Source organism: Gigantopelta aegis, chromosome 7 (assembly GCF_016097555.1).
Source record: "Gigantopelta aegis isolate Gae_Host chromosome 7, Gae_host_genome, whole genome shotgun sequence".
In the NCBI taxonomy this organism is placed as follows: domain Eukaryota; kingdom Metazoa; phylum Mollusca; class Gastropoda; order Neomphalida; family Peltospiridae; genus Gigantopelta; species Gigantopelta aegis.
This window is the reverse complement of record NC_054705.1, coordinates 14566338-14593407: the sequence shown is the minus strand read 5'-3', so window position 1 is coordinate 14593407 and position 27070 is coordinate 14566338. Positions and strand designations below refer to the sequence as shown.

General features: G+C 40.6%; 1 protein-coding gene and 1 long non-coding RNA gene across 2 annotated transcripts in view; one reads left to right on the top strand and one right to left on the bottom strand.

Moving 5' to 3' along the window:
• The first annotated feature begins 2560 nt into the window (after window positions 1-2560).
• Window positions 2561-27070, top strand: part of LOC121377014 — a 54681-nt gene continuing 30171 nt past the window's right edge. The window contains exon 1 of the long non-coding RNA XR_005958571.1: window positions 2561-3065. This is a non-coding gene — a long non-coding RNA (uncharacterized LOC121377014). The remainder of the gene's footprint in view (window positions 3066-27070) is intronic.
• The window catches only part of LOC121377012 (interaptin-like), an 82513-nt gene continuing 68474 nt past the window's right edge, over window positions 13032-27070 (bottom strand). The window contains exons 11-16 of the mRNA XM_041504848.1: window positions 23542-23721; window positions 20649-20780; window positions 19836-19859; window positions 19067-19149; window positions 14384-15710; window positions 13032-13492 (exon numbers count right to left, since the gene is read on the bottom strand). Coding sequence (XP_041360782.1) covers window positions 13325-13492; window positions 14384-15710; window positions 19067-19149; window positions 19836-19859; window positions 20649-20780; window positions 23542-23721 — 1914 coding nt within the window. The 3' untranslated portion in view covers window positions 13032-13324. The remainder of the gene's footprint in view (window positions 13493-14383; window positions 15711-19066; window positions 19150-19835; window positions 19860-20648; window positions 20781-23541; window positions 23722-27070) is intronic.

Below are 27070 nucleotides of genomic sequence, written 5' to 3'. Positions count from 1 at the left end.
GTGTCATCGAGTGTAAGTGTAAGAATTTAACGGCATTCGACTCGTTTTGTTTTTGTGGGAGTTTTTAGTTATCATAATTTATCAGCCCCTGTTGATAAAAGTATAAATTCAGCTGATAAATTATGATATTGCAAAATACTCGGGGAGTATCCTCTGTATAGCACAGTGGTAGAACACTCGCCAGGGGTGCAATGGAAAGCAGGATTAATCGGCCTGGATAGACGTGTTTCACCTATCCCCAACAGTGCTGCACGACTGGCCCATAAAAGGTTGTGGTATGTAGTGTCCTGTACTGGAAGATACATATACACAACATACACAACTAATATACCAATCTCCGTAGTGTACTTTCTTGTTTGTGGGATTGTGCACACAGAAGATCCCTTGTCGCTAATTGAAAGGATTAACCCATGGAAGTGTCGGCAGCTGGCTTTTTTCTCATTTGTTTTCCTTCAGACTTCATCCAAATTCCTTTCCGGCAGCGAGTTTCCTCTCATTATCTGTGTGGTCCTTGACCATGTATCCGACATTATATAATTGTAGGGGCGGAACGTAGCCCAGTGGTAAAATGCTCACTTGATGCACGGTCGGTGTGGGATCGATCCCCGTCGGTGGGCCCCATTTGGTGCTGTTTCTCGTCCCAGTTAGTGCACCATGACTAGTATATCAAAGGCCGTGGTGTGTGCTATCCTGTCTGTAGGGTGGTGCATATAAAAGATTCCTTGCTACTAATCGAAACAATGTAGCGGGTTTCCTCTCCAAGACTATGTCAAAATTACCAAATGTTTGACATCCAATAGCCGATGATTAATAAATCAATATGCTCCAGTTGTGTCGTTAAACAAAACAAACTTTAACTTTTCCATATAGGCCTAACCGTAATTAAAATATGTCGAGTGAGTCGTTAAATAAAACATTTTTTTTCTTCCAAATTCTTTTCAAAATGGGGGGGGGGGGGGGGGGGTGAAAGTGAAATACTGCACATAAAATGTTTTAGTTGGGCTAATATAACAAATGCTGGTGGGACTTTATCCTCCTTTATCCTCACGATGGGAAGGGAAGAGCATCTAAGATTTATTTGGTAATAGTTCAGTCGTAATAATAGTATGTCAGACGCCACATACTCGTAAATACAAATGTGTCCAGTGCGACATTAAATAAAGATTTCTTTCTCGCATTCTCCCCCCCCCCCCCCCCCTTTCTTTTTCTCTTCGGAGCATTGATATTCACGGGCGTATGAAGGTGGCAACAAGTGGGGGCGGGTCACACACACACACACACACATATACATGTATAAATATATAAAGACCATCGCTGCTGCTACAAAGTAGGGGCACCCCCCCCCCCCCCCCCCCGCTTCTTACCCCAATCATATTTAGTAGCTCAACGTTCACAACATGCCAATGTAGGCCTACCTCTTCGACATTACAGGGGCGTAGCAAGGTCTGGATTGGGGGGTGGGGGATCAAATATGAACCTAGTGGGTATTTTAAACTATACTCTTTAAAAAAAGTAGGGGAACTCCAATAAGAATTTACAATTTCCAAAATTGTAAGGTATATTAGCTGTGGGGAATGGTTATATGATAATAGTGAATTAATTGGGCAAACATTACAACCGGTAGTTCAGTATTACAGTAGGTGTTATGACTACCAAAGATCTTGAAGAACGATTGGGGTCAGAAGTGACATTTGAAAGTTGACGGGTTTTTTTTTATCACTAAATCGCAAATTCAAACAATAAAAATTACTAAAAACAAAACAATAACAACTGTATGATCAACAGAATGAAAAGGACTGACAGAAATAATGTTCCACGGTGATTAATGGACCTTCCTGAAAATTGTCAAAATCGAGAATGACACCCCACGCACGTGTACGGGGCAACTGCGTGATGCATGTGCAAACTATGGGAATGTGTTTCGGTGTGTTGATAAACAGTCCTGAACGTTCTTTACTAGGATGTCTGTGGTCAAAACGTATGTTCTGTCTAATAGTTGATATTAACATTAATATTTCAGGTTCCCCTACGAGGTTGTTTTTGTTGTTTTTTGAAGAGTATATATTAAGTTATAAACTCTTGTTTATAACTGTTTTTAGCAGTGACTGTATTTACCAAGCTTATTTTAAATAAATGCAAGTTATTTCAGTTTAATTTCAAATAAAAACTTGTCTGAATGTGTGTTTGAACCAACAACTGAAAAATGTTTCTTAAATAATTTATTTGTGAAAAATAATTACAGTAATTGCCCTCACGGGTTTTTCGTACTTAATATTATATGTTTATATAGTAGATTCGGGTCATTTTTGTCTTAATTAATTTAATATGAAAATCTATTGTTCGTCCCACGGTGAACGCCCTTTTTCATGCTGTGGAATTTACTACAAGTTGTTTATTTCTGAGCCGATTGTTTTCTAAATTGGACCCAAAATTGGTTTGTTTGTTTGTTTGTTTTATTATTATTCTTTTATTTCCAAAACACTTACTTTTCTTCTTACGTCAAAGAAACTGATTTTTATTTTATTTATATATATATATATATATATATATATATATATATATATATATATATATATATATTAATTAATTATTATTATTATTTTTATATATATAGGAAGATGGGACGGACTATATAGATGTGTAGGTCTATGCGTATGCGTAATAATGTGCATCTCAGTTTATCTTTGAATTTCGTTTGTTATTGAAAATATACCCAAACAAATTATATAAATAAATAAATAAAAATAATTTGAAAAACCCACAATAAAAAAAAAAAAACCCAAAAGAAAACCAAAAAATAAATAAATAAAAATACAGTGTATATGAATGGCACATCGATTGTTTTCGGAAACACAACTATTACGTCAACAATACGATGACGTCAACTTTCAATATGATCATGGGCGCCAAATTGAGAAATATGTGAACGTTATCGATCTTTGTCGTCTATGAGCATATTTAACTTGTACAGTGAAACATATTAAATTGCTTGGTAATATTTATAATTAATAACATGTAAGCTGTTATTTCAAGAATGTTCTACAGTATGGATATCACCCAGACAGGTCAGTGGCTTTTATTATCATATCTTAGTAAAATGTGTTTAAAATATTATTAGTGAAATAATAGTGTTATCGGTTACTCGAAATTTGTTTTGTTTAACACCACTAGATCACATTGGCTTTTGGATGTCAAACATTGGGTAATTCTCACAAGTAGTAATCAGAAAAAAACACAAAAAAACGCTATATTTTTCCTAATGCAGCAATGGATCTTTTATATGCACTTTCCCACAGACAGGAAAGCACATGACCCGTTGTGGTGCACTGTTTGGAATGAAAAAAAAAAAAAAAAAAAAAAAAAAAAAAAAAAAAAAAAAAAAAAAAAAAAAAAAAAAAAAAAAAAATCAGTTGAATGGGTCCACCGAGGTGGTTCGACCCTTAGCCCGAGTACTCTGACTGTAAGAGAGCTAGACGGACATTTGGACATAAACACGCTCTCATTACAGTCAGAGACCAACCTATGTCTTTTTTTGGCAATTCCTGACTACCAAACGGTAGGCAACGAGTCCCGCTCTAATACCACAACAATCCTATGTTTGACGTCAAATACCTTTACATCAATCATTTTCGAGTTAAGTGATACAAAAAAATCCACATATTAATCACTAATACACTTAATACAGAAAGAAACCCGACAGCACCCACATTCAGCTACGCTTCGTGACACTCCATCGCAACAATTGCAAACCAGTAGTAAAGCGCTCACAGCTGATTTTCGGTCGATCTAGGATCGATCCCCGTAGGTGGGCCCATCTGGTTATTTAGCCTATCATTCCAGCCAATGCACCAATGAATGAATGAATGAATGTTTAACGACACCCCGACTCAAAAACATACATCGACTATTGTGTGTTAAACTATGGTAAATGCAAAAATTAAGTGCCAGAGCACAACAACTGATATATCAAATACCATGATATGTGTTGTGCTCTGTTGGATGGTACATATAAAAGATACCTTAATTCCCAAATGATTAAAATTTAATGTGCTCTAATGGTGTCGTTAAAGAAAACAAACTTTGTTCCGAACATTACTAACTATATTATATCATTGGCAGTTTGCTCTGCATAAAAGCATTCGTCATAGAACGAGCTTTCCGGGAGTGATAATTAATTTAGTATTTTTAAGCACTGTCGCCAATAGGATAGGAAAGGAAAAGAAAGGAAATGTTTTATTTAACGACGCACTCAACACATTTTATTTACGGTTATATGGCGTCGGACATATGGTTAAGAACCACAGATATTAAGAGAGGAAACCCGCTGTCGCCACTTCATAGCAGCAAGGGATCCTTTATATGCACCATCCCACAGACAGAAATAGCCCAATGGGTATCGATCCCAGATCGACCGCGCATTAAGCGAACGCTGTACCCATGAGCTAAGTCCCGCCCCTCTCGCCAATAGGATTCAATTCGGTATATAGAGCAACCTATAAATGTGCTTATATTATAATTTATTACCCTAATGTGCTCTCATGGCCGAGGAAATAAAGATGATAATTTCCTAATGCATTGGCATAACGGACATTATTATTGGGCGATCTTGGCAATTACAAACCAATAACCATGTTAGTACTAAATACATGTATGTACTAATCACGATTTGCAAACTCGTAAAATGACGTCATAAATAATAAATAATTTGTAGTTGTCTTTCTGTTTTTAGTATTGTAACAAAATGTTACTTTAATGCAATTCATTTAATATTAAAAAAACACACAAAAAACTCCAGAATAAACAGAACTTTGGTTTGTTAAAATTATCTATGATCGTGAATCAAGTGTAAAAAAAAAAGTTATATAGTATACCAAAGAAAGAAAGAAATGTTTTATTTAACGACGCACTCAACACATTTTATTTACGGTTATATGGCGTCAGACATATGGTTAAGGACCACATAGATTTTGAGAGGAAACCCGCTGTCACCACTACATGGGCTACTCTTTCTGATTAGCAGCAAGGGATCTTTTATTTCCGCTTCCCACAGGCAGGATAGCACAAACTATGGCCTTTGTTGAACCAGTTATGGATCACTGGTCAGTGCGAGTGGTTTACACCTACCCATTGAGCCTTGCGGAGCACTCACTCAGGGTTTGGAGTCGGTATCTGGATTAAAAATCCCATGCCTCGACTGGGATCCGAACCCAGTGCCTACCGGCCTGTAGACCGATGGGCTACTGTTTCTGATTAGCTGCCTGTAGACCGATGGGCTACTCTTTCTGATTAGCAGCAAGGGATCTTTTATTTGCGCTTCCCACAGGCAGGATAACACAAACTATGGCCTTTGTTGAACCAGTTATGGATCACTGGTCAGTGCGAGTGGTTTACACCTACCCATTGAGTCTTGCGGAGCACTCACTCAGGGTTTGGAGTCGGTATCTCGATTAAAAATCCCATGCCTCGACTGGGATCCGAACCCAGTGCCTACCAGCCTGTAGACGGATGGCCTAACCACTACGCCACCGAGGCCGGTATAGTATACCAGTGCTCAGAATAGTGTGTAAAGCTTTGCATATGCATGTATGGATATAAAGTAAAAAGTAAAGTTTGTTTTATTTAACGACGCTGCTAGAGCACATTGATTTTTTATCTTATCATCGGCTATTGGACGTCAAACATATGGTCATTCTGACACTGTTTTTAGAGGAAACCCGCTGTCGCCACATAGGCTACTCTTTTTACGACAGGCAGCAAGGGATCTTTTATTTGCGCTTCCCACAGGCAGGATAGCACAAACCATGGCCTTTGTTGAACCAGTTATGGATCACTGGTCGGTGCAAGTGGTTTACACCTACCCATTGAGCCTTGCGGAGCACTCACTCAGGGTTTGGAGTCGGTATCTCGATTAAAAATCCCATGCCTCGACTGGGATCCGAACCCAGTGCCTACCAGCCTGTAGACGGATGGCCTAACCACTACGCCACCGAGGCCGGTATAGTATACCAGTGCTCAGAATAGTGTGTAAAGCTTTGCATATGCATGTATGGATATAAAGGTTATAACAATATATCCATGCACATGCATTGGCGTAGCCAGGAGTTTACATTGGGTGGGTGGGTGTGGGTGTGGGTGTGGGTGGGAGCAACCCACACTATGTATATATGTATGATTTTCTAAAACGTAATATACATTTTTAAAGGTTGTTTGGGGGGGCGCCCCCCTCCCTACGCCACTGTGCACATGTGTATAAATATAAAAATAAACAAATGAATGAATAATGAAAACGAAGGAAAGAAAGAAGTGTTTAGAGAGAAACAAAAGCTGAGGCAATATAAAGAATACCAAATTCGGTACTAGTTATTATCAAATTTATGTCCCTCGTGAAATAATGTTCATTTCCCAATCACCAAAGCTTGTGTAAAAAAGTTTATTTCACTAAGGACATAATTTGGATAATAGCCAATAACTCATTTATTGTACATGTCCTCTTTTTCTGCCATAAAACGTGAGAAATCTAGTAAATAAAAACAACACGGGCTATTTCAAGAAAATATTTATTAAACAAGTCTAGTTGAGGTAAAAACAAATATTTATATTTTAAATATAACTTAAAATATCCTCAAAGGTTTGAAACAACTCAACAAGGTAATATTAGTAAATTTATGTTAAACCATGACATTTTGAACGGGTTGTAATTGCGTACTTAAAGAAGCCGGTCCATACCCAGGGGTTAAGCAAGGAGGGTACACAAATAGGTGTAAATATGGGTTTAATTCATGGTGAGCAAGAGGGACCGGGCCCCTCGACGTCCCAACCCCCTCCCATCCCCAGATCCGAGCCTGAATAAGCTAGAGAGAAGCCTACTGCTGCCACATTATTACGCTACTCCCGCCGTTGAGCAACAAATAGTGTTCAATATGCACCTTACAGACGGGACTACACTAACCCCATTATATTGTACTAGTCGTGGAGCACTGGTGTAATTTGTATCTGTGAAAGGTCGATCTACCCCGCCCCTTCCCCCACACCCCCTACTGTGCCCACTACATCCGCTAAACCTACCCGACCCTGAAACTCAAGAGTAGCGAGAAAAATATCTCATGGACTATTTAGATCATTTAGAGGATAGTTGCACACCGTGACTGAACGTAGCCCAGTCTTCCTGATGCACGGTCGGTCTGGGATCGATCCCCGTCGGTGGGCCTATTGGGCCATTTCTCTTTCCAGTCAGTGTACCACGGTTCTTATATCAAAAGCTGTGGTATGTGTTGTCCTATCTGTGGAATGGTGCATACAAAAGATCCCTTGTTATTAATGGAAAACAATTTAGCAGGTTTCCACTCTCTAAGACAACATGTCATTTTACCAAAATTTTGACATCCAGTAGCCGATGATTAATAAATCAATATGTTCTAGTGGTTTCCTTAATTGCAAAAAAAGAAAAAAGTTTTTTTTTTTTTTTTTCAGTTTCAGTTTCAGTTTCAGTTTCAGTTTTTCAGTTTTCCCCCCCTCCTCCACCATAAATAAAAACAAACAAAAAACTGCCCTGGGGAAGATCTTCTATTATTTCGCCTTAATGTTTTCTATACTGCTACCCCTACTTACTTTAGCATAGGTTCGGCCACTGTGCATTCAAAATGTCATGGTTAGTCAAATACACGTAATAAATATCTTATTGAGAATACCAACACTAAATATTTACATTCCTTATTAATAACTGCTGTAAAACCTTAGTAGACATTTCCAATCCGTATACCGGAATGAGTTAGCAATTTTAAAAAGCACAAATGGGATTCGAAGAACTAATTATTAATTTTCTTTCCTAGCACATTTTCTCACCTAACCAAACAACACGTTATTTCCCTATGAGCCGTTTAGTTTAAAAACTAAACAAAACAAACAAACAAAAACAGCACCACAAACAAACAAACAAAAATGACAATCGTGAGAATAAGCATCTAATATGGTACATGTGAAATAACGACCAAGGTTTACTTAAAGGCTCACATAGACTAGATGCGTCGCATGTGTGCCGTCCGTCTAAAAAAAAAAATTATTTAAAAAAAACAAAAAAAACAAAAAAAAAACGAAATACGTTACTTTTAAAGGCATACTGTAACAGATTTAAGGACCTTATTTCTTTAAAATGGATAATAAATAAAAATTACATTAATTGTTGGAAACCAAATCTAGCTATAGCATCACTGAACCATGATGGAGTGAAATCCATGTCATCCCTCTCGGCAATTTTAGTTTTTGAATTATGGACCATTGCCATAATTCAATTATTTTTACAAAATGTCATTAATAAATGGCGTATGGTGGTTATGAAGATGGTTGAATAAAGTACATTTAGGGACAAATCAAATTATATTTGTTCAGGTAATACTTTGTTAGACCATTAAATAGGTCAGTGGTCTGTGACAATATGCCTTTAACGAGAGCGTCTAGACTGGATGCGCACGTCTGTAAAACGTATGTGGCCAGCCGCAGTGAGATAATCGTATTACAAGGAAATGTTCTATTTAACGACGCACTCAACACATTTTATTTACGGTTATATGGCGTCAGACATATGGTTAAGGACCACACAGATATTGAGAGAGGAAACCCGCTGTCGCCACTTCATGAGCTACTCATTTCGATTAGCAGCAAGGTTAATCGTATTATGGCGTAGCCGCAGATGCATCAGTCGTAATTGTCGGACCGTTACCGTGCGGTCCGGCTAAAATAAATCGAAATACAATATTTTATTGAAAGTTAAAGTTTATTTTGTTTAACGACACCACTAGAGCACATTGATTTATTAATCATCGGCTATTGCATGTCAAACATATGGTAATTTTGACAGTCATAGAGAGCAAACCCGCTACATTTTTTTTATTAGTAGCAAGGGATGTTTTATATGCACCATCCCACAGACAGGATAGCACATACCACGGCCTTTGATATACCAGTCGTGGTGCACTGGCTGTGACGAGAAATATACCAATGGGCCCACCGACGGGGATCGATCCTAGACCGACCGCACATGAAGCGAGCACTTTACCACTGGCTACGTCCCGTCCCTTCATTGAAAGCGTCTAGACGTCTGCAGAACGCATGCGGCCAGCCGGAACGCAGTTGGTAGATATGCCCTAAAACGCGGCGTGCGGTGTGTCAGTCTGCAGAACGCATGCGGCCAGCCGGAACGCAGTTGGTAGATATGCCCTAAAACGCGGCGTGCGGTGTGTCAGTCTGCAGAACGCATGCGGCCAGCCGGAACGCAGTTGGTAGATATGCCCTAAAACGCGGCGTGTGGTGTGTCAGTCTGCAGAACGCATGCGGCCAGCCGGAACGCAGTTGGTAGATATGCCCTAAAACGCGGCGTGTGGTGTGTCAGTCTGCAGAACGCATGCGGCCAGCCGGAACGCAGTTGGTAGATATGCCATAAAACGCGGCGCGCGGTGTGTCAGTCTGCAGAACGCATGCGGCCAGCCGGAACGCAGTTGGTAGATATGCCCTAAAACGCGGCGTGTGGTGTGTCAGTCTGCAGAACGCATGCGGCCAGCCGGAACGCAGTTGGTAGATATGCCCTAAAACGCGGCGTACGGTGTGTCAGTCTGCAGAACGCATGCGGCCAGCCGGAACGCAGTTGGTAGATATGCCCTAAAACGTAATGTGTAGACGCATCAGAAAGTCGAACCTCACACACGCGCCGCATATGAGCCTTTACATCGTGTAAATTAATGGCCAATGTAAAGCGCTACTGACCATTGTAGTTCAGAATATTATAGATTTTTAACGACACCCCAGAACGAAAAATACATTGGCTATTGGGTACTGACAATTGTAAGTCATGAACAAACGAATAATGAATGGGAAATATGAGGGAAAATACTGAAGACAGTCTTAATAACTTCATTGAAAATTCCCCAAACTGCAGACTTTTTACCATCAGAATGGTTTACTTCAGTTTGTGTCCATGCTTATATCTAATTCAGATTCTGTTGCCTCCCCCCCCCCCCCCCCCCCCCTCCCCGAGAATCTCTCCTCTTTTTTTTTACTACAGAAAATAGCATACACATCTCAGGGTTTAATTTGTAGTGTTTCATTTCTTTATAAAAATCCCCCCCCCCCCCCCCCCCCCCCGGATTTTGATCAGGGTACGGCCCTGCATGTAGTATACAAACAATAAGGTGCTTTTTGGGTGTTTTCTCATCTCTAAACCATTCCCAGTAGTACGACTAGATGCACATATACAGGTTCAGAAATTAGACATTCTCTCAAATAAATAAAATAAATAAATAAATAAATAATTAATTAATTAATAACAAAAACAAAACAAATTCCACCTGTTCAATATCTAATTAAGGTATGTTTGAACTCAAATAAGGCTTGGTTTCAGTTTATTTGTAGTTGCAACATTCCAACATTGCAGCGATTTGAGCTTTTATACAATATCAAGAGAATATGACGTATACTATATATTTCAACAAAGCGAAAAGGGAGGAGTTGGCAATTATATATACTGTAATGGGAAAGTGTGTATAGCAAAGCGAAACATTGCAACAGATCAAGCAAAGAGATACTTTAATAAGCAATTTTAGATACATATGGTGATAGGCGTAGTGTAAATATGTGGATACACAGTCAAATGTGCATTTAAAAAAAAAAACCCACCGACAATGCCACAGTTGACAATAGGGTCTCCACGAGTCCAACATATTGGACTTGAGTACTCGAGAGCCAAACTCGACCCGAACCAAGGTACTGACACTTACTAGATGACAGTCAGACTAAGGAATAAAGTAAAATAGCATTGTGCATCTTAATTCCAGCAATGAATATTGGTGCCAAATCAAGTCATTGTATTGCATTTAAAAACTGGTTGATACGAGCAGTGTTGTGACGGATGAACGGACAGTTTAAAATATAATTATTATGTAACTTATCGTTGATTATCTATTGGTGAAATTATTGTCCTACATTGATCATTGTATTTCACTTTATACGGGTACTCGAGTCCTGTGAACAGACTCGAGTCATGCTAGACTCGAACCGTGCCCGAGTACTCGAGTACTCGTGGAGACCCTAGTTGACAAAAATATATTATTAGTAGTAAAGTCTGTGACAACCAAAGGCACTTGTGGTAAAACGTTAACGGACACAATTTAGCGTATGCTAAGAGACACGCTACCGATGAATTAAAGGCAAAAATAGCAATGAATTGCGAATTAGTTATTTTGTATGAGGACAGATAATGAACAACGGTGATGATAGACCAAGTTGAAGATGGCGATACACGCATGGGAAGACAGATATTAAATCAACGGAAAGGGTGGAGATACATCCAGGGAAAGACAACTGTTGAATCAACGGAAATCCAACTATTAAATCAATGGAAAGGTCGGAGATAAATTCAGGGAAAGACAACTATTGAATCAATAGAAAAGCTGGATATAAATTAAGGGAAAGACAACTATTGAATCCATGGAAAAGCTGGATATAAATTAAGGGAAAGACAACTATTGAATCAATAGAAAAGCTGGATATAAATTAAGGGAAAGACAACTATTGAATCCATGGAAAAGCTGGATATAAATTAAGGGAAAGACAATTATTGAATCAATGGAAAAGCTGGATATAAATTAAGGTAAAGACAATTATTCAATCAATGCAAAAGCTGGAATTAATTCAGGGAAAGACAACTATTGAATCAATGGAAAAGCTGGAGTTAATTCAGGGAAACTGTGGCAAAGCAATCAAGGGTAAAAATGGCAGACGCTCAAGGATGATAGCGACAGCGATAAATCGAAGAATAATGTGGTGATAAAGCAAGGACATAAATAGATTGGAAGGACAAGTTGGATGGAGTTATATGAAATGGCGACGGAACTAACATATATTCATAGAATATACCAGAATGAAATTTATAGTTTTCAAAAAAATACAGATACAATAAATTATTTATGAGTTGAATATCACATCCAAGCGTATCTATTATCTCCCTTCTACCCACTCTGTTAAAAACTCCCCTTGCTTCTTTCTTCTAGATAGATACGACTTCGAACACAATCATATTTGTAGTGTTCGTCATATTATTTATTAAAGTTTTGGGAGTCTGCATTTCATTTTAAGTTATTTTCGTGCTTATATCCAATTAAGGTTCAAGCACGCTATCTTGGGCACACATCTCAGCTATCTTGGCTGTCTGTCCAGGACAGGGGGTTAGTTGTTAGTTGGTTAGTGAGAGAGAAGAGGGTGTAGTGGCCTTACACCTACCCACTGAGCCCTTAAGAACTCTCTCTGGGTGGGAGCCTGTACCGGGCTGCGAACCCTGTACCTACCAGCCTGTAGTCCGATGGCTTAACCACTGCACCACCGAGACCGATGGGAGTCTACAGTGACACTATGAGAAATCTATAAATAAATTCATTTCAGCCTTTCTTTGATCAAATGTATAATTATCACAGGTATGGATCTTGCAGATTGTGGAGTATTTATCCTTGATATAAATTCAATTACAATTCTTTTTAATCATCCGCCTACCCTGATCATCATAAAAACAACATATTACAGTCCTTATTGTTCAGGCTAAAATATTTCACATTAAACGAAAATCTCCAAATGGGAAAACACTAAGTACCGCTTTCGTCGCAATTTGCACCCTACGTTTCGGCAGCATCCTGCTGCCTTGATCAGGGTGATGCAATATTCTCTGTTATTTACAATATATCCATCTTCACTCAAGATTAGTCGATTAATAAAATGTTTTTAAAATTCCGAAAAATACTAATATTTTGAACCCAACACTTTTTTTGAGGAGCCATATACAACCATGACAGTTCCTAACTTTAAATAGTTAGGGTATATTTCATTTCATTTCAACTTATTTCCGTGCTTATAGCCAATTAAGGTTCAAGCACGCTGTCCTGGGCACACACACCTCTCAGCTATCTGGGCTGTCTGTCCAGGACAGTGGGTTAGTTGCTAGTTGGTTACTGGTTAGTGAGAGAGAAAAGGGCATAGTGGCCTTATACCTACCCACTGAGCCTTTAAGAACTCGCTCTGGGTGGGAGCCGGTACCGGGCTGTGAACCCTGTACCTACCAGCCTGTAGTCCGATGGCTTAACCACTGCGCCACTGAGGCCGGTGCTAGGGTATAGCCAACAATAAAGACAAGAGCACAGTAATATGATAAACATTTTCGTTTTGGTTGTGTCTTTTGCATTGTTAGTTTTCTTCACGCATCAACGTTTGATGTGTTTAGTTTTGAATTGTAGATTCGTATGACCTGATTGTCGTCTGGTTGTTGGGGGGTGGGGGTGGGGGGGTCTTCTCACACAGCCGTTTCGCTGAACTGCCACACCTGTGAGGGGGAGAGCTGGTCTCCCTGGAGACGAACCACCGGTCTAGACGCCTGGTGAACAGCTCGATCAGCCGACTGTGACCGCCATCTTTTGTCTGCGGGTTTTGTATCTTCTCGTGAAGATCTCGACTGCAAGGTCTGGAAATAAATAATACGCTTGTCTTAATAGGTGAAGATGTAGTTTTGTCCTGCAGTGGCAGGATATGATATATAGTGGCAAGATGTGATGACTAGAGATAGGTTTCTATAGTTTCGGTAATTGACAAAAAATATAGCTTTTTGAGACAGAATTATTTGTACCCTAGATACGATCAGCAAAGGAATGTTGACGTTTGACCCTAAAACGTAAATGGACGACGTGATGCTAAAATGTAATAATAGATAGATAGATAGATTGACAGATACCTTGTTATTATTAAAGTTATCTATCTATATCATCTATCTATCTATCTATCTATCTATCTTTCTATCTTTCTATCTATATATCTTTCTATCTATCTATCTATCTATCTTTCTATATATCTATCATCTATCTATCTATCTATCTTATCTACCTTATCTATCTATCTATCTATCTGGGGGCGGGACGTAACACAGCGGTAAAGCGTTCCCCAGATGCGAGGTCATTCTTGGATCGATCCCCGTCGGTGGGCCCATTGGACTATTTCTCGTTCCAGTCAGCGCACCATGTCTGTGTGATGGTGCATATAACAGACTCCTTGTTACAAACTGGCATATGTTGCAGGTGTTTGTGTTTTGTCTGTAAGACTGTCAAAATTACCAAATGTTTGACATCTAGTAGCAGATGATTACTAAATCAATGTGCTCTAGTGGTGTCGTAATAAAACACACTTTTTTTTAACTGTCTATCTACCTATCTGTTAAAATCCCGAAACTTGCATGTGACAAAACAGAAAAGGCGGCCGCTCCATTGCCGCACTAACCACCCGCCCTCACCACATCATGCCATTTTCATATGTCAACCTACTGCAGGTTTTAAAAATAAAAATAATATATTGAATATTTTACTTGACTGGTTTCCTTCTCTGGCATAGCTTCAGCAGCGATATCCTTTTTAGCTGGTTCGTCTGGGCTGTGGAATGGAGTAGTGGAGACAGAAGAAAGTGAAGAGTCGTCTTTCGTGCTCACTTCCGGTGACAACTGCGCCGGCAAGGGAGATGGAGAGCGAGGCTCCGAACCCTTCCCATCTTTCTGCTTCCGGAAGGGCAGCTTGAATCTACTCTTCATCGAAATGAAAATATCCGGAGGCGTGAAACCCGTTGGCGCAGCTGGGGGCATGATTATTGTCCCAATTTTGGCAATGCTCGTTCCAACGGTTCCTTCAACACTGTTGGACTTCTTAAAGAATTTCCTTTTCTCCTTAGCTGTGGAAAGTTTTGATTTGGGCTGAGTCGCTGCACCAGCTCCAGCTCCCAATTCGGAGCCAGCATGTGTCGGGCTGGCGTCAGAGGGTAGTGCCACTCTGAAGTGTATCTTCTCATCCAGAGAGGTCGAAACTTTCATCTGTGATGCGGGTTTCGTCTCTAATTTCAACAGCAGAGACGAGTAATCCTCCTCGGCTACCCGCCTCATTTCCTCAGGGTCTGGCAAGCTAGGCTGTCGTTTGTGCGCAAACGCTCCAGACTTCCGTTCAGGCCAAGACATGAAGCCGATATCCGAAACCGGCTGCTCCTCGAAAAACTTCTTCCTCGCCGATCGAGGTGACAGCCTTTCCACGCTACCTGTCACAGGAGGCTGTAGGGAAGACGAAAGCCCTGGGCGCTGTGATGCCTGCATCTCTACGGACGGAAAGTGGAATGGTTCTGTTGGCGTGGTATCAGCAGACAGACTTTGATGAGGAAGACCAGCAGACCTACTGGACAACACAGTTGGTTCTTGAGGAGAGTCCACGGATGCACTCTTCATCAGGAATTTGGGTCTGGAAGGTTTTAACAAATCCTTCAAAGAGGTTTTCGATTCTGGTTTGCTAGACATGGAGTGAGCTGGTATTATGATGCTAGGAGGAGGTGATGGATATGAGGATTTTCTTGACTCTGTATCGATGATTTCCTCAGGAGAACTGCACCTGGAAGTGTGGGCGCTGTGAGTGCCTGACTCGTAGGAAGGAGCGCGATCAGACAGATGAGCAGACGTGTGCGATATTGGCGGGAGGACGCTGACGTCACGTGGGTACGGCGAGCTGTCGAACGTGCTGCTGCGCTGCACGAGCCTCGTGACGCCACCAGGGGCGGCAGACGATATCCGGTCTCGTTCAGGAATGACGTAAATGTCATCACGTTCCTGCAGCTCCGCCAGTTCTTCCTTCAACAAGTCGAGCTCAGAGCTAGAGAGACTTCTGAAACGACAAACAGGAAACCGGAAATGTTAATATAGTAATAGTTAAAGGGTTTTGTTTGTTTTTGTTTAACGACACCACTACGGGCTTTCTGCCAGAAGCAGGGCTTCTAGATTATGGTAGCCCCATTCCCATGGCTAGTGATATTCAGTGTTGGGCTAGTAAATAACTACTATTGCCATGCCAGAAGCAGGGTTTCTAGATTATGGTAGCCCCATTCCCATGGCTAGTGATATTCAGTGTTGGGCTAGTAAATAACTACTATTGCCATGCCAGAAGCAGGGCTTCTAGATTATGGTAGCCCCATTCCCATGGCTAGTGATATTCAGTGTTGGGCTAGTAAATAACTACTATTGCCATGCCAGAAGCAGGGTTTATAGATTATGGTAGCCCCATTCCCATGGCTAGTGATATTCAGTGTTGGGCCAGTAAATAACTACTATTGCCATGCCAGAAGCAGGGTTTATAGATTATGGTAGCCCCATTCCCATGTCTAGTGATATTCAGTGTTGGGCTAGTAAATAACTACTATTGCCATGCCAGAAGCAGGGCTTCTAGATTATGGTAGCCCCATTCCCATGTCTAGTGATATTCAGTGTTGGGCTAGTAAATAACTACTATTGCCATGCCAGAAGCAGGGCTTCTAGATTATGGTAGCCCCATTCCCATGGCTAGTGATATTCAGTGTTGGGCTAGTAAATAACTACTATTGCCATGCCAGAAGCAGGGTTTCTAGATTATGGTAGCCCCATTCCCATGGCTAGTGATATTCAGTGTTGGGCTAGTAAATAACTACTATTGCCATGCCAGAAGCAGGGTTTCTAGATTATGGTAGCCCTATTCCCATGGCTAGTGATATTCAGTGTTGGGCTAGTAAATAACTACTATTGCCATGCCAGAAGCAGGGCTTCTAGATTATGGTAGCCCCACTCCCATGGCTAGTGATATTCAGTGTTGGGCTAGTAAATAACTACTATTGCCATGCCAGAAGCAGGGCTTCTAGATTATGGTAGCCCCATTCCCATGGCTAGTGATATTCAGTGTTGGGCTAGTAAATAACTACTATTGCCATGCCCAACGGCTAGAAGTCAGATGTTGCAGTTAAGTCGATGTTGTAAATATGAATATCCTGCCTTCATCCCAACCCCCAATGTTAGTGTTTTTAATCTCTAACTCCCCCTTTAGCTGACATATCTGATTATTACTATTATTTAGTAAAATTGTATTAACTTAGTAAAGTAGGGCTAGTGAATTTTTAATCATGGCTAGTAAACTTTTTAAATCACTGATCCCATGGCTAGTGGATTTTCAAAAAATTCTAGAAGCCCTGCCAGAAGATAATTTGAGGGAACGTAATGAAAACAAAACAGATCACAATTGCCATTACTAGGTGGTTATGGGTATAAACTATTTTGAAAATTGGATAGTGCGTTCATATACTTGACAAATCTAATAGTCTATCTGAATTTGTTTTCAAATGTATCGATCAATTTCCAAGATTTTAGGGTACGTAATTTTACCCTTCGTACCTTCTGGTGGAAACCCTGCACTAGGAGTACAATACATTGATTTATTTACCATCGTCTATTGGATGTCAAACGTGGTCATTCCTACATATAGTCTTAAAGAGGAAACTCGCTACATGTTTCCATTAGTGGCACGGAATTATTTGTATGCACTTTTCGACAGACAGAACACAACTGTCAACATACCATGGCTTTTGATATACCAGTCGTGGTGCACTGGCTGAGACAAGGGTGGGTGGGGGTCGGAGAATGTGTCCACTGAGGTGGTTCGATCCTACGACCCAAGCACCTCAGGCAAGTGATCTACTGAATACTCTACATCCCGCGTTCGTTAATAAAGAGTTAAAGTTTGTTTGTTTTGTTTGACGACATCACTAGAGCACTGATTTATTAATCGTCGGCTATTGGATGTTAAACATTTGGTAATTTTGACATGTAGTCTTAGAGAGAAAACCCACATTGTTCCATTAGCAGCAAGGGATCTTTTATATGCACCATCTCACAGACAAGCTAGCACATACCACGGCCTTTGATATACTAGTCGTGCTGCAGTGTCTGAAGCGAGAAATAGCCCAATGGACCAACCGACGGGGATCGATCCTAGACCGACCGCGCATCAAACGAGCGCTTTAACACTGAGTTATGTCCCGCCCCTTTGTTAATATAGAGTGTCCCGTGTCTGCTGCCAGTGTAAGAAGTTTCCATCTGTTAAATGGATCTTTTTTAACGAGTACAGTTACATACTAAATACCAGTGAGTGTTTACCTAATGTTCTTCAGGCGCGTTCGTCGATACCACCCAAACCCTACAACCCTCCACCACCACCCAAATACAACCCAACCCCCACCCCCACCCCTCACCCCTCACCCCCGCTCAAACAATATATATTTCATTTTCAATACATTTTCTGGATCCTCTTCTGCTAAAATTACTCATACGCGTTTCTTCTTGTCGCCGTGGTATGTGCTATCCTGTCTGTGGGATGGTGCATATAAAAAATCCCTTGCTGCTAATCGAAAAGAGTAGCCAAATGAAGTGGCGACCGCGGTTTCCTCTCTCAATATCTGTGTGGTCCTTAACCTTATGTCCGACGCCATATAACCGTAAATAAAATGTGCTAAGTGTGTCGTTAAATAAAACATCTGCTTCCTTTTTCCCCCTCCTATTGCCGTTTTAATGTTTGTAGCTGCTCAAACGTCACTTCTAGAGAAGATTGATTGGTTAATAATCATCATCTATTGGATGTCAAACATATGATCATTCTTACGATTAGTCTTCAGTTTACGTTTTTTATTGGTGTCATTAGAAAAAAAGTGTAATTTTAATGTGTACATGTCTTATTGCATTAATGTGTTGTGCTATGTTGTATGTTATGTTTCCCGTATAGATGTATTTAAAATGTACATAGTTAATCTATGTATATAGGCCTTAGCAATACTGTTTTTTTAACGTGCACGGCGAATTGCGTCCCTCTATTTAGCAAATTTAAAATGGTGCGGAATTTTTTAATCTTTGTTGGAATATTTATTTTGTTAATAATGATGCAAGTTCTTCTATCGGGATTTAGTGAGTACGGTAGGTTATACATTTTTGGTTTGTGTGTCTCCATTTGTTGCACTATTTCGGTTGAGAAACGGTTGAAACATGGTTCCACAAGTTTTGAATACCAGCTATATATAGGGTATGTAAAAAGATCCGAGTGTAGAAAGAACCAAACTTTCTACTTCCCTCCGGACTATATAAGCCTATCATATTGAGTTCATGTGTTGTATTATTCTGTGTTGTGTTGTATCGTGACGTGTCGATTTTTGTTTCGTTATCTCACATTACCTCCGAAGTTTCGCTTTCCCTTCTATTCCGTTCCCGGCAGGCTTAGAAAGTTCGTCCGCTGCGGCTGTAATTTGCACTAACGCCTGGAAAGTACATAATGCATTAACAAATGCACAACTAGGCATAGCTATTTCATTTGTCACAAAACTAAATTCAGTGAAACAAACCAAAACACACGCACGCACACGCACAAACAAACACACACACTTGTGCAATCCAGATTAAAAAACAATAAATAATAGTAGATAAATAAATAAATAAATAAATAAAACCAGCAATACATACATATATACAATTACACGCACGCACGCACGCATACGCACACACACACACACACACACACACACACACACACACACACATGCATACATTTGTTTTGCATCCAGTTCCATATGTGCAATTTTTATATGTACTAAACGTTATCTTATCTTATATTATCATACAAGACCAACAACGTAACATGAAATTCGGGGCGAGTTCTGGAGGGCGAGCGCTCGCGAACACTGAGTGGTGTCAGTCAATCACCATCCTGAACATGTAATGGTGTTCACAACGATGATTGTGTTCAAACATAAACAATTATACTATCGTCATTTTGATACATTCTTGGAGAGGTGTGTGTGTGGTGGGAAGGGGGGGGGGGGGGGGGAGGGTCCTCTTTTTCTGTGTCGATGCTGTCTTTCTTTCTTTTTCTTTATGTGTGTGGGGGAAGGGTACTAAGAAACTACATATACATATGTATTAAATAATATGATGAATAAAAACTTACATCTTTGATGTACTTAACAACAGTCTGAAAAATAAGATATACTAAATTATTACTGGTCCATAACTAACTTACGTATATATATATATATATATATATATATAAATTAACTAAGTAATTACCTGAATAAATATTGCATTTATTTTTCTCTTTCTCTACACAAAAATGTAATGCTAGTATGTATATTATTTATTAAAATAGGTGATTAATTTTCATTTCTTAAAATGTATACATTAAAATAGCTGATTAATTATGTTAATATACAGAGAGAAAGACAGAGAGGGAGAGAGAGAGAGAGAGAGAGAGAGAGAGAGAGAGAGAGAGAGAGAGAGAGAGAGAGAGAGAGAGAGAGAGAGAGAGAGAGAGACAGACAGACAGACAGACAGAGAGAGAGACAGACAGACAGAGAGAGAGACAGACAGAGAGAGAGACAGAGAACAGACACAGAGAGAGACAGACATACAGAGAGACAGACAGACAGACAGAGAGAGAGAAAGGGGCAGGCAGAGAGGGAGGAGGGGACGAGAGGGGGGGGGGGAAAGAGAGACAGATTAGAGATAGAGAGACAGAGTAGAGAGAGAAAGCGAGAGACAGAAGAAAGAGAGAGAGAGAGAGAGAGAGAGAGAGAGAGAGAGAGAGAGAGAGAGAGAGAGAGAGAGAGAGAGAGAGAGAGAGAGAGAGAGAGAGACAGATAGAGACACAGAGAAAGGAGATATGGAAGATAACCAGTCTAACGTGGACGGTTGATCCTTTGACACATCTCTTCTCGGCTGATTTCTCAACCACTAACCAACCGGGTCTAATTAACCAACTGACCTGGTCGATCACTTTAGACTTGTCCGTGCCCGCTGTACCAGTACCCGTGACTCGTCTGCCGTCTGTTGATGACGTCATCTTCCCTTCCCCCTCGTGGGCTATCAGTGTACCCAGTTCTTTGAGTCGAACGAACTGTAAAGAACGTCGAAAAGTAATCCCATGGACTTTGTGTTGTACAGAGACAGGGGTAAATCCTTAAACTCGGGGAAAACGATAGAGATATTCGGCAAAATGTGCTAATTTGGAGACCTTTTTACCATAATTTGGAGACCTTTTTACCATAATTTGGAGACTTTTTTGCCATAATTTAGAGACCTTTTTACCATATTTGGAGACCTTTTCCCTATAAGTTGGAGACTTTTTTTTACCACATTCTCATTCCAGACAGTGCAGCGCGACAGGTATATGCCGTGGTATGTGCTGTCCTGTCTCTGGGATGATGTATATAAAAGATCCCTTGCTGCATTAGGAAAATGTAGCGGGTTTCCTTTGATGAATGTGACAGAATGTTCTCTATTATGAACTTAGTCAAGACGAACCACGGGACTGTTTTAAACCAAGAGACACTTGAAAACACTCTGACAATAATAGCACATGGACTGAGAGATTTCTGCCCTAGAGTTGCTGTAAGGGAATGGCCTAGCCGGATTCAAAGTGCCCAGGGTACACGCCATATCCTGTCTTTAAAATCTGATACGGCTGAAGGTGGACCAGAACTTAAACAAAATCAGTGGATTAAAGTAAACAAATAAAGATCATGCAAATCAAAACGTTTCTTTATATATGTTATTCACTTAAAAATTCAACATTCATCACATAAAAATCTGGGCAAGTATTGTACAATTCAGGGCAAGTAACCTTTTAGTTTTTACTCGAGGGCAAGTACATTTATAAAATAATTTTCCACCCCTGCACAGATATTGAGAGAGGAAACCCGCTGTCGCCACTTCATGGGCTACACTTTTCGATTAGCAGCAAGGGATCTTTTATATGCACCATCCCATAGACAGAATAGCACATACCACGGCCTTTGATGTACCAGTCGTGGTGCACTGGCTGGAGCGAGAAATTATGTAGAATAGGGAAATAAGTTCATCAAGATTGGCGTGGTCAGTTTGTGGTGAATACGCGAGTTCACTAAGTCTACAAAGACTGAGTAACCAAGTATTTGGATCTATTGCTCTCGCCTCGGTGGATCTATTCAGCTAAGTGGTATTTTCTTGTTGCAACCAGTGCACCACAACTGGACAAAGGCCGTGATATGTGCTTTCCTGTCTGTGGGAAAGTGCATATAAAAGATCTCTTGCTGCATTAGAAAAAATGTAACGGGTTTCCTCTGATGACTACGAGTCAGAATTACCAAATGTTTGACATCCAATGGACGATGATTAATTAGTGTTCTAGTGGTGTCGTTAAACAAAACAAAATTTGACTTTTAACTATTGCTCTATTTAAGGTCAGTTGCAATAATATAAATATGCATATTACCATAATGCCGTAGCTAGTTTTCTTTTCTCTTGGGGATGTGGGGAGCAACAATCATATCTTCGAACATTAAGAACCGAAGGGGCGGTTGCAACCTGAAGTGTTTTTCTAGGGTACCTAAATTACTCCAAAATAATCAAGCATGCGTTGTATTTATAAAGGCGATATTCTTCCAGAAACACCCTGTCGACTAGACTAAGACATAGTCCGAACTAAACACAGGGGAATTGTTAATTCGGGGGAGGGTGTGAACTGCCAGTGCACCCCACTCCCCACCCCCGGATTCTTTTAAACATGTTAATGCGTTGATAACCATTCCGACGATCCGACTTCTGACACCATTATTTACCCCGGAGTATCAAGAAGATAGTGAAGGGACTTGTTTGTTGAATCAAAACAAGTATCAATATCAGCTGATTTCGAAAAAACAAAGCATAAATTTATTAAAGCTGTTCTTTTATTTGTGGTTTCTTTAGTAAACTATAGCATATGTTAAGGTGGCGCAAACAAGTTACCATGTTAATATACATGTATACATAATCATGTTATAATTTTATTATTGATGTATATTATAAGTAGGGCCTCCACGAGTCCACAATATTGTACTCGACCCGGACCCGAGTACCCGACACTTACACTAGATGATAATGAGACTAAGGAATAAAGTAAAATAGCAACAGCATTATGCATCTTAATTCCAGTTGATATGTTCAGTGTTGTGAAGGACGGACGGCCAATTTGAAAAGAGAAACTGGCGCATGATTATATAATTATTGTGTAACTTACATCGTTGATTATCTACTACTGAAATTATTGTCCTACATTGTCCACTGTATTATAGTTGATCATTGTATTCCATCTTGCACGAGTCTTTCGAGTCCTGTGAATGGACTAAGTCTTCCTAGCCTCGACACGTGCTCGAGTACTCGTAGATACCATAATTTTAAGACGATGATTCAAGGCACTCCGACCTTGACATTGCCAGTGATCTGGGGGTAATAAAGGTTTAGAAAAAAAAAGTTACCAGAAGGGTCGGGATTGGGAACACCCTTCTTTTTGGCATTTTACTTTTGTTTTTATTATTGTACTTATTGTTTGCCTCTTTTCCAGTTCTTCATCTTGAAAAATATATTAAAAATCATTCCTAAAATGTTCTTCGTCATTAACAAAAACAAACACACACACACACACGCGCACACACACGCACACGCACGCACGCACACGCACACACACACACTGACACGCACACACACACACAAACGCGCACGCACACGCGCACACGCACGCACAGGCGCACACAAACACAAACACACACACACACACAAACCACACCCTTTTAAAAAAATTCTTGGCGTCAACGAATGAGGCGAGATTGCACCTTTAATAAAAAAAAACAAGTATTACATACCCCATTTAAAATTTCCTCCACCCTATGCGCGTCCTTGGAGTGGGCGTGGCGCTCGGTTGCTAGGCGATGTAAGAGTTCCGTCTTCTCCTTCACGGCTCCTTCATGTTCTCGCTCGCACTTCTCCTGCAAGTCTTTGAGCTTCTTCTGCAAGGAGACCAGTTTCTTCCCGCAAGACTCCAGCTAGAAACGGAAGGAAAGGAATGTTTGTTTATTGACACCCCAGCACATTTTAAATTACGACTGTTAGGTGTTTCACTTAGGTTATTTCACTCATCAGATTTTCAATCCTGACTGTTATAGTGTTTAAAAGCAGGCAGGTGCGTATCCAGATATTATGAAGGAGGGGATCTAGAATGTGGCGAGCGAACTTTTAATTTATCTCGGCTTATGTTCCCCCAGAAAATACATTGATAGAAAAAGAGATGTAAATGGGGGCGAGGGGTTTCGATCCCCAACCTCCCCTCTGCACTCGCGCCCTAAAAAAAGGTGAATATCAAATATACAAATGACACATTTCGCTAAATTCTTCCATTTATTTGGATAAATAACTACAAATTATTATTAATCGATTCCACACACAATCTTTGCATAGATAAATCGGAAATATCGAACTTATAATGCGCTTGCACACCATTAAACAGTCGCATTTAATACAACTAAGTGTGCGGGACCTAGCCCAGTGGTAAAGCGCTCGCCCCATGCACGGTCGGTTTGAGATCGATTCCCGTCGGTGGGCACATTGGACTATTTCTTGTTTCAGCCAGTGCACCACGACTTTTATATCAAAGGCCGTGGTATGTGCTGTCCTGTCTGTGGCAAGGTACCTATAAAAAAAAACCTTGCTGCTGATGGAAAATGTAGCGAGTTTCCTCTCTAAGACTATATGTCACAATCACCAAATGTTTGACATCCACTAGCCGAGGATAAATAAATCAATGTGCTCTAGTGGTGTCGATAAACAAAACAAACTTTATTGATCATCGATTACTGGATGTAAAACGTTTGGTCATAGTGTCACATAGTCAGAGAAAACCAACTATATTTCAATTCCATTAACAGCAAGGGATCATCTATACGCACTTGCTCACAGACAGAACAGCATATACCGCGGCCTTTGATATACCAGTCGTGGGGCACTGGTTGGGAATTTTTTTATTTCAGAGAATAGACCCACCGAGGGGAATTGATTCTTTAACCCATGCACCTATGGCGAGCGCTTCTCTAACGTTAGATTCCGTCCAAGAATTTTATATTAGGGTGAGCGAAAAAATTGCGAGAGCGATCATTTCGTTCTCGCGTTGCTCGCGCAAATCTAATTTGCGTAACCCATTTTTTGTTCGCGCAAAATTTCGATCACCATTTACTTGGATATAACGGGTTACGCAAAAAGGAAATTTGGAACATGGGTTTATTTCTGCGTAACAGATAAATCGGTCGCGCAGACTTTTAATTCTCAGAGGCCTGCCGTGCAAGAATTGCGTATTAGGGCGGGCGAGGAAGGATGGCTGGCATAGCATACGGTCCGCGGATTAACCACTACGTTACTGAGGCGGTAAAATTCTTCTAGAATAATTTGGACCCACTCCAACTAAACGCCGAGAGGTGCTCTCAGAGAATAAACTTCGGGTCGAGACCTTCTGAAGAATACCGTTAGGATTAGGGGGAATCGTGTTACCTCACCCGGAGCAGTGCTTAACCTTTTGTCTGAAGAGATGAGGTGTCAAAGATCAGAAATAACGTAGATATATTTTATTACAGACAACCGGCCTCGGTAGCGTTGTGATTAAGCCATCGGACATAAGGCTGGTAGGTACAGGGTTCGCAGCCCGGTACCGGCTCCCACCCACAGCGAGGTTTTAACGACTCAGTGGGTAGGTGTATGGTCACTACACGCTCTTCTCTGTCACTAACCAACTAACAACCTGTTCTGGACAGACAGCCCAGATAGCTGAGGTGTGTGCCCAGGACTGCGTGATTGAACCTTAATTGGATATAAGCACGAAAATAAGTTGAAATGAAATGATTATAGATAACTTTGCACAGTTTAAACCACAGTTACAGTTATTTAGACATCTAGAATACATATTTAAAGTTTATTTTGATTAACGACACCACTGGAGCACATTCATTCATTAATCATCGGCTATTAGATGTTAAACATTTGGTAATTCTGACTCGTAGTCATCGGAGGAAACCCGCTATATTTTTCCTAATGCAGCAAGGAATCTTTTAAATGCACTTTCCCACAAACAGGAAAGTACATACCACGGCCCGTGAGCAGTTGTGGTGCACTTGTTGGAACGAGAAAAACCCAGCCAATCCAATGGGTGCACCGAGGTGGTTCGATCATGTGACGCAAGCACCACAGGCGAGCACTCAACCGACCGAGTATAGAGAGGAAACCCGCTATCCCAACTCTGGCTACTTTTACTGAAAGATAAAGGGAAAGTTCTGGGGTTGTGCCTCAGTCCTCGAATTTCGAAGTGCCCCGAAAAATCCAAAGTATAGCAACCGAATCAATGAATGTATTTGTGTTTAGTGGAGGGAATGTACTATCTTCGTCTGCTTCATGTTTCGGGACATTATTGCCATATTTAATACACATTAGAGTACTTTTGAATAGTGTAGGTGCCCTTTTTATACGTTGTACACCCTCCCAGAATATTACTGTAGGTGGCCTTTTTATACGTTGCACACCTTCCCAGAATATTACTGTAGGTGCCCTTTTTATACGTTGTACACCCTCCCAGAATATTACTGTAGGTGCCCTTTTTATACGTTGCACACCCTCCCAGAATATTACGGTAGGTGCCTCTTTTTATACGTTACACACCCTCCCAGAATATTACTGTAGGTGCCCTTTTTATACGTTGCACACCCTCCCAGAATATTACGGTAGGTTCCCCTTTTTATACGTTGCACACCCTCCCAGAATATTACTGTAGGTGCCCTTTTTATACGTTGCACACCCTCCCAGAATATTACTGTAGGTGCCCTTTTTATACGTTGCACACCCTCCCAGAATATTACGGTAGGTGCCCCTTTTTAGACGTTGCACACCCTCTTTTTTAGACGTTGCACACCCTCCCAGAATATTACGGTAGGTGCCCTTTTTATACGTTGCACACCCTCCCAGAATATTACGGTAGGTGCCCCTTTTTAGGCGTTGCACACCCTCCCAGAATATTACGGTAGGTGCCCCTTTTTAGACGTTGCACACCCTCCCAGAATATTACGGTAGGTGCCCCTTTTTAGACGTTAGACCCCCTCCCTGGAAACATCCTGCACTCGCCCCTTTATATTCCCAAAATCATATCTTATCGCCAATCCGCCCTGTAAGTTTCCGTCAGTAGATCTAAGAGAATATAATGATATCACGTGTCTTGATGACCTTTCATTAATTGGACCAATGAAAACACCGCTGGGATAAATATTCCAGCAGCTTAACTAATCGGAATGACTGCTCGCGACGAACCATTTATCTGTGCTAAAAACTGGTATTGGCTCACGTCAGATCCAGCATAGGTGA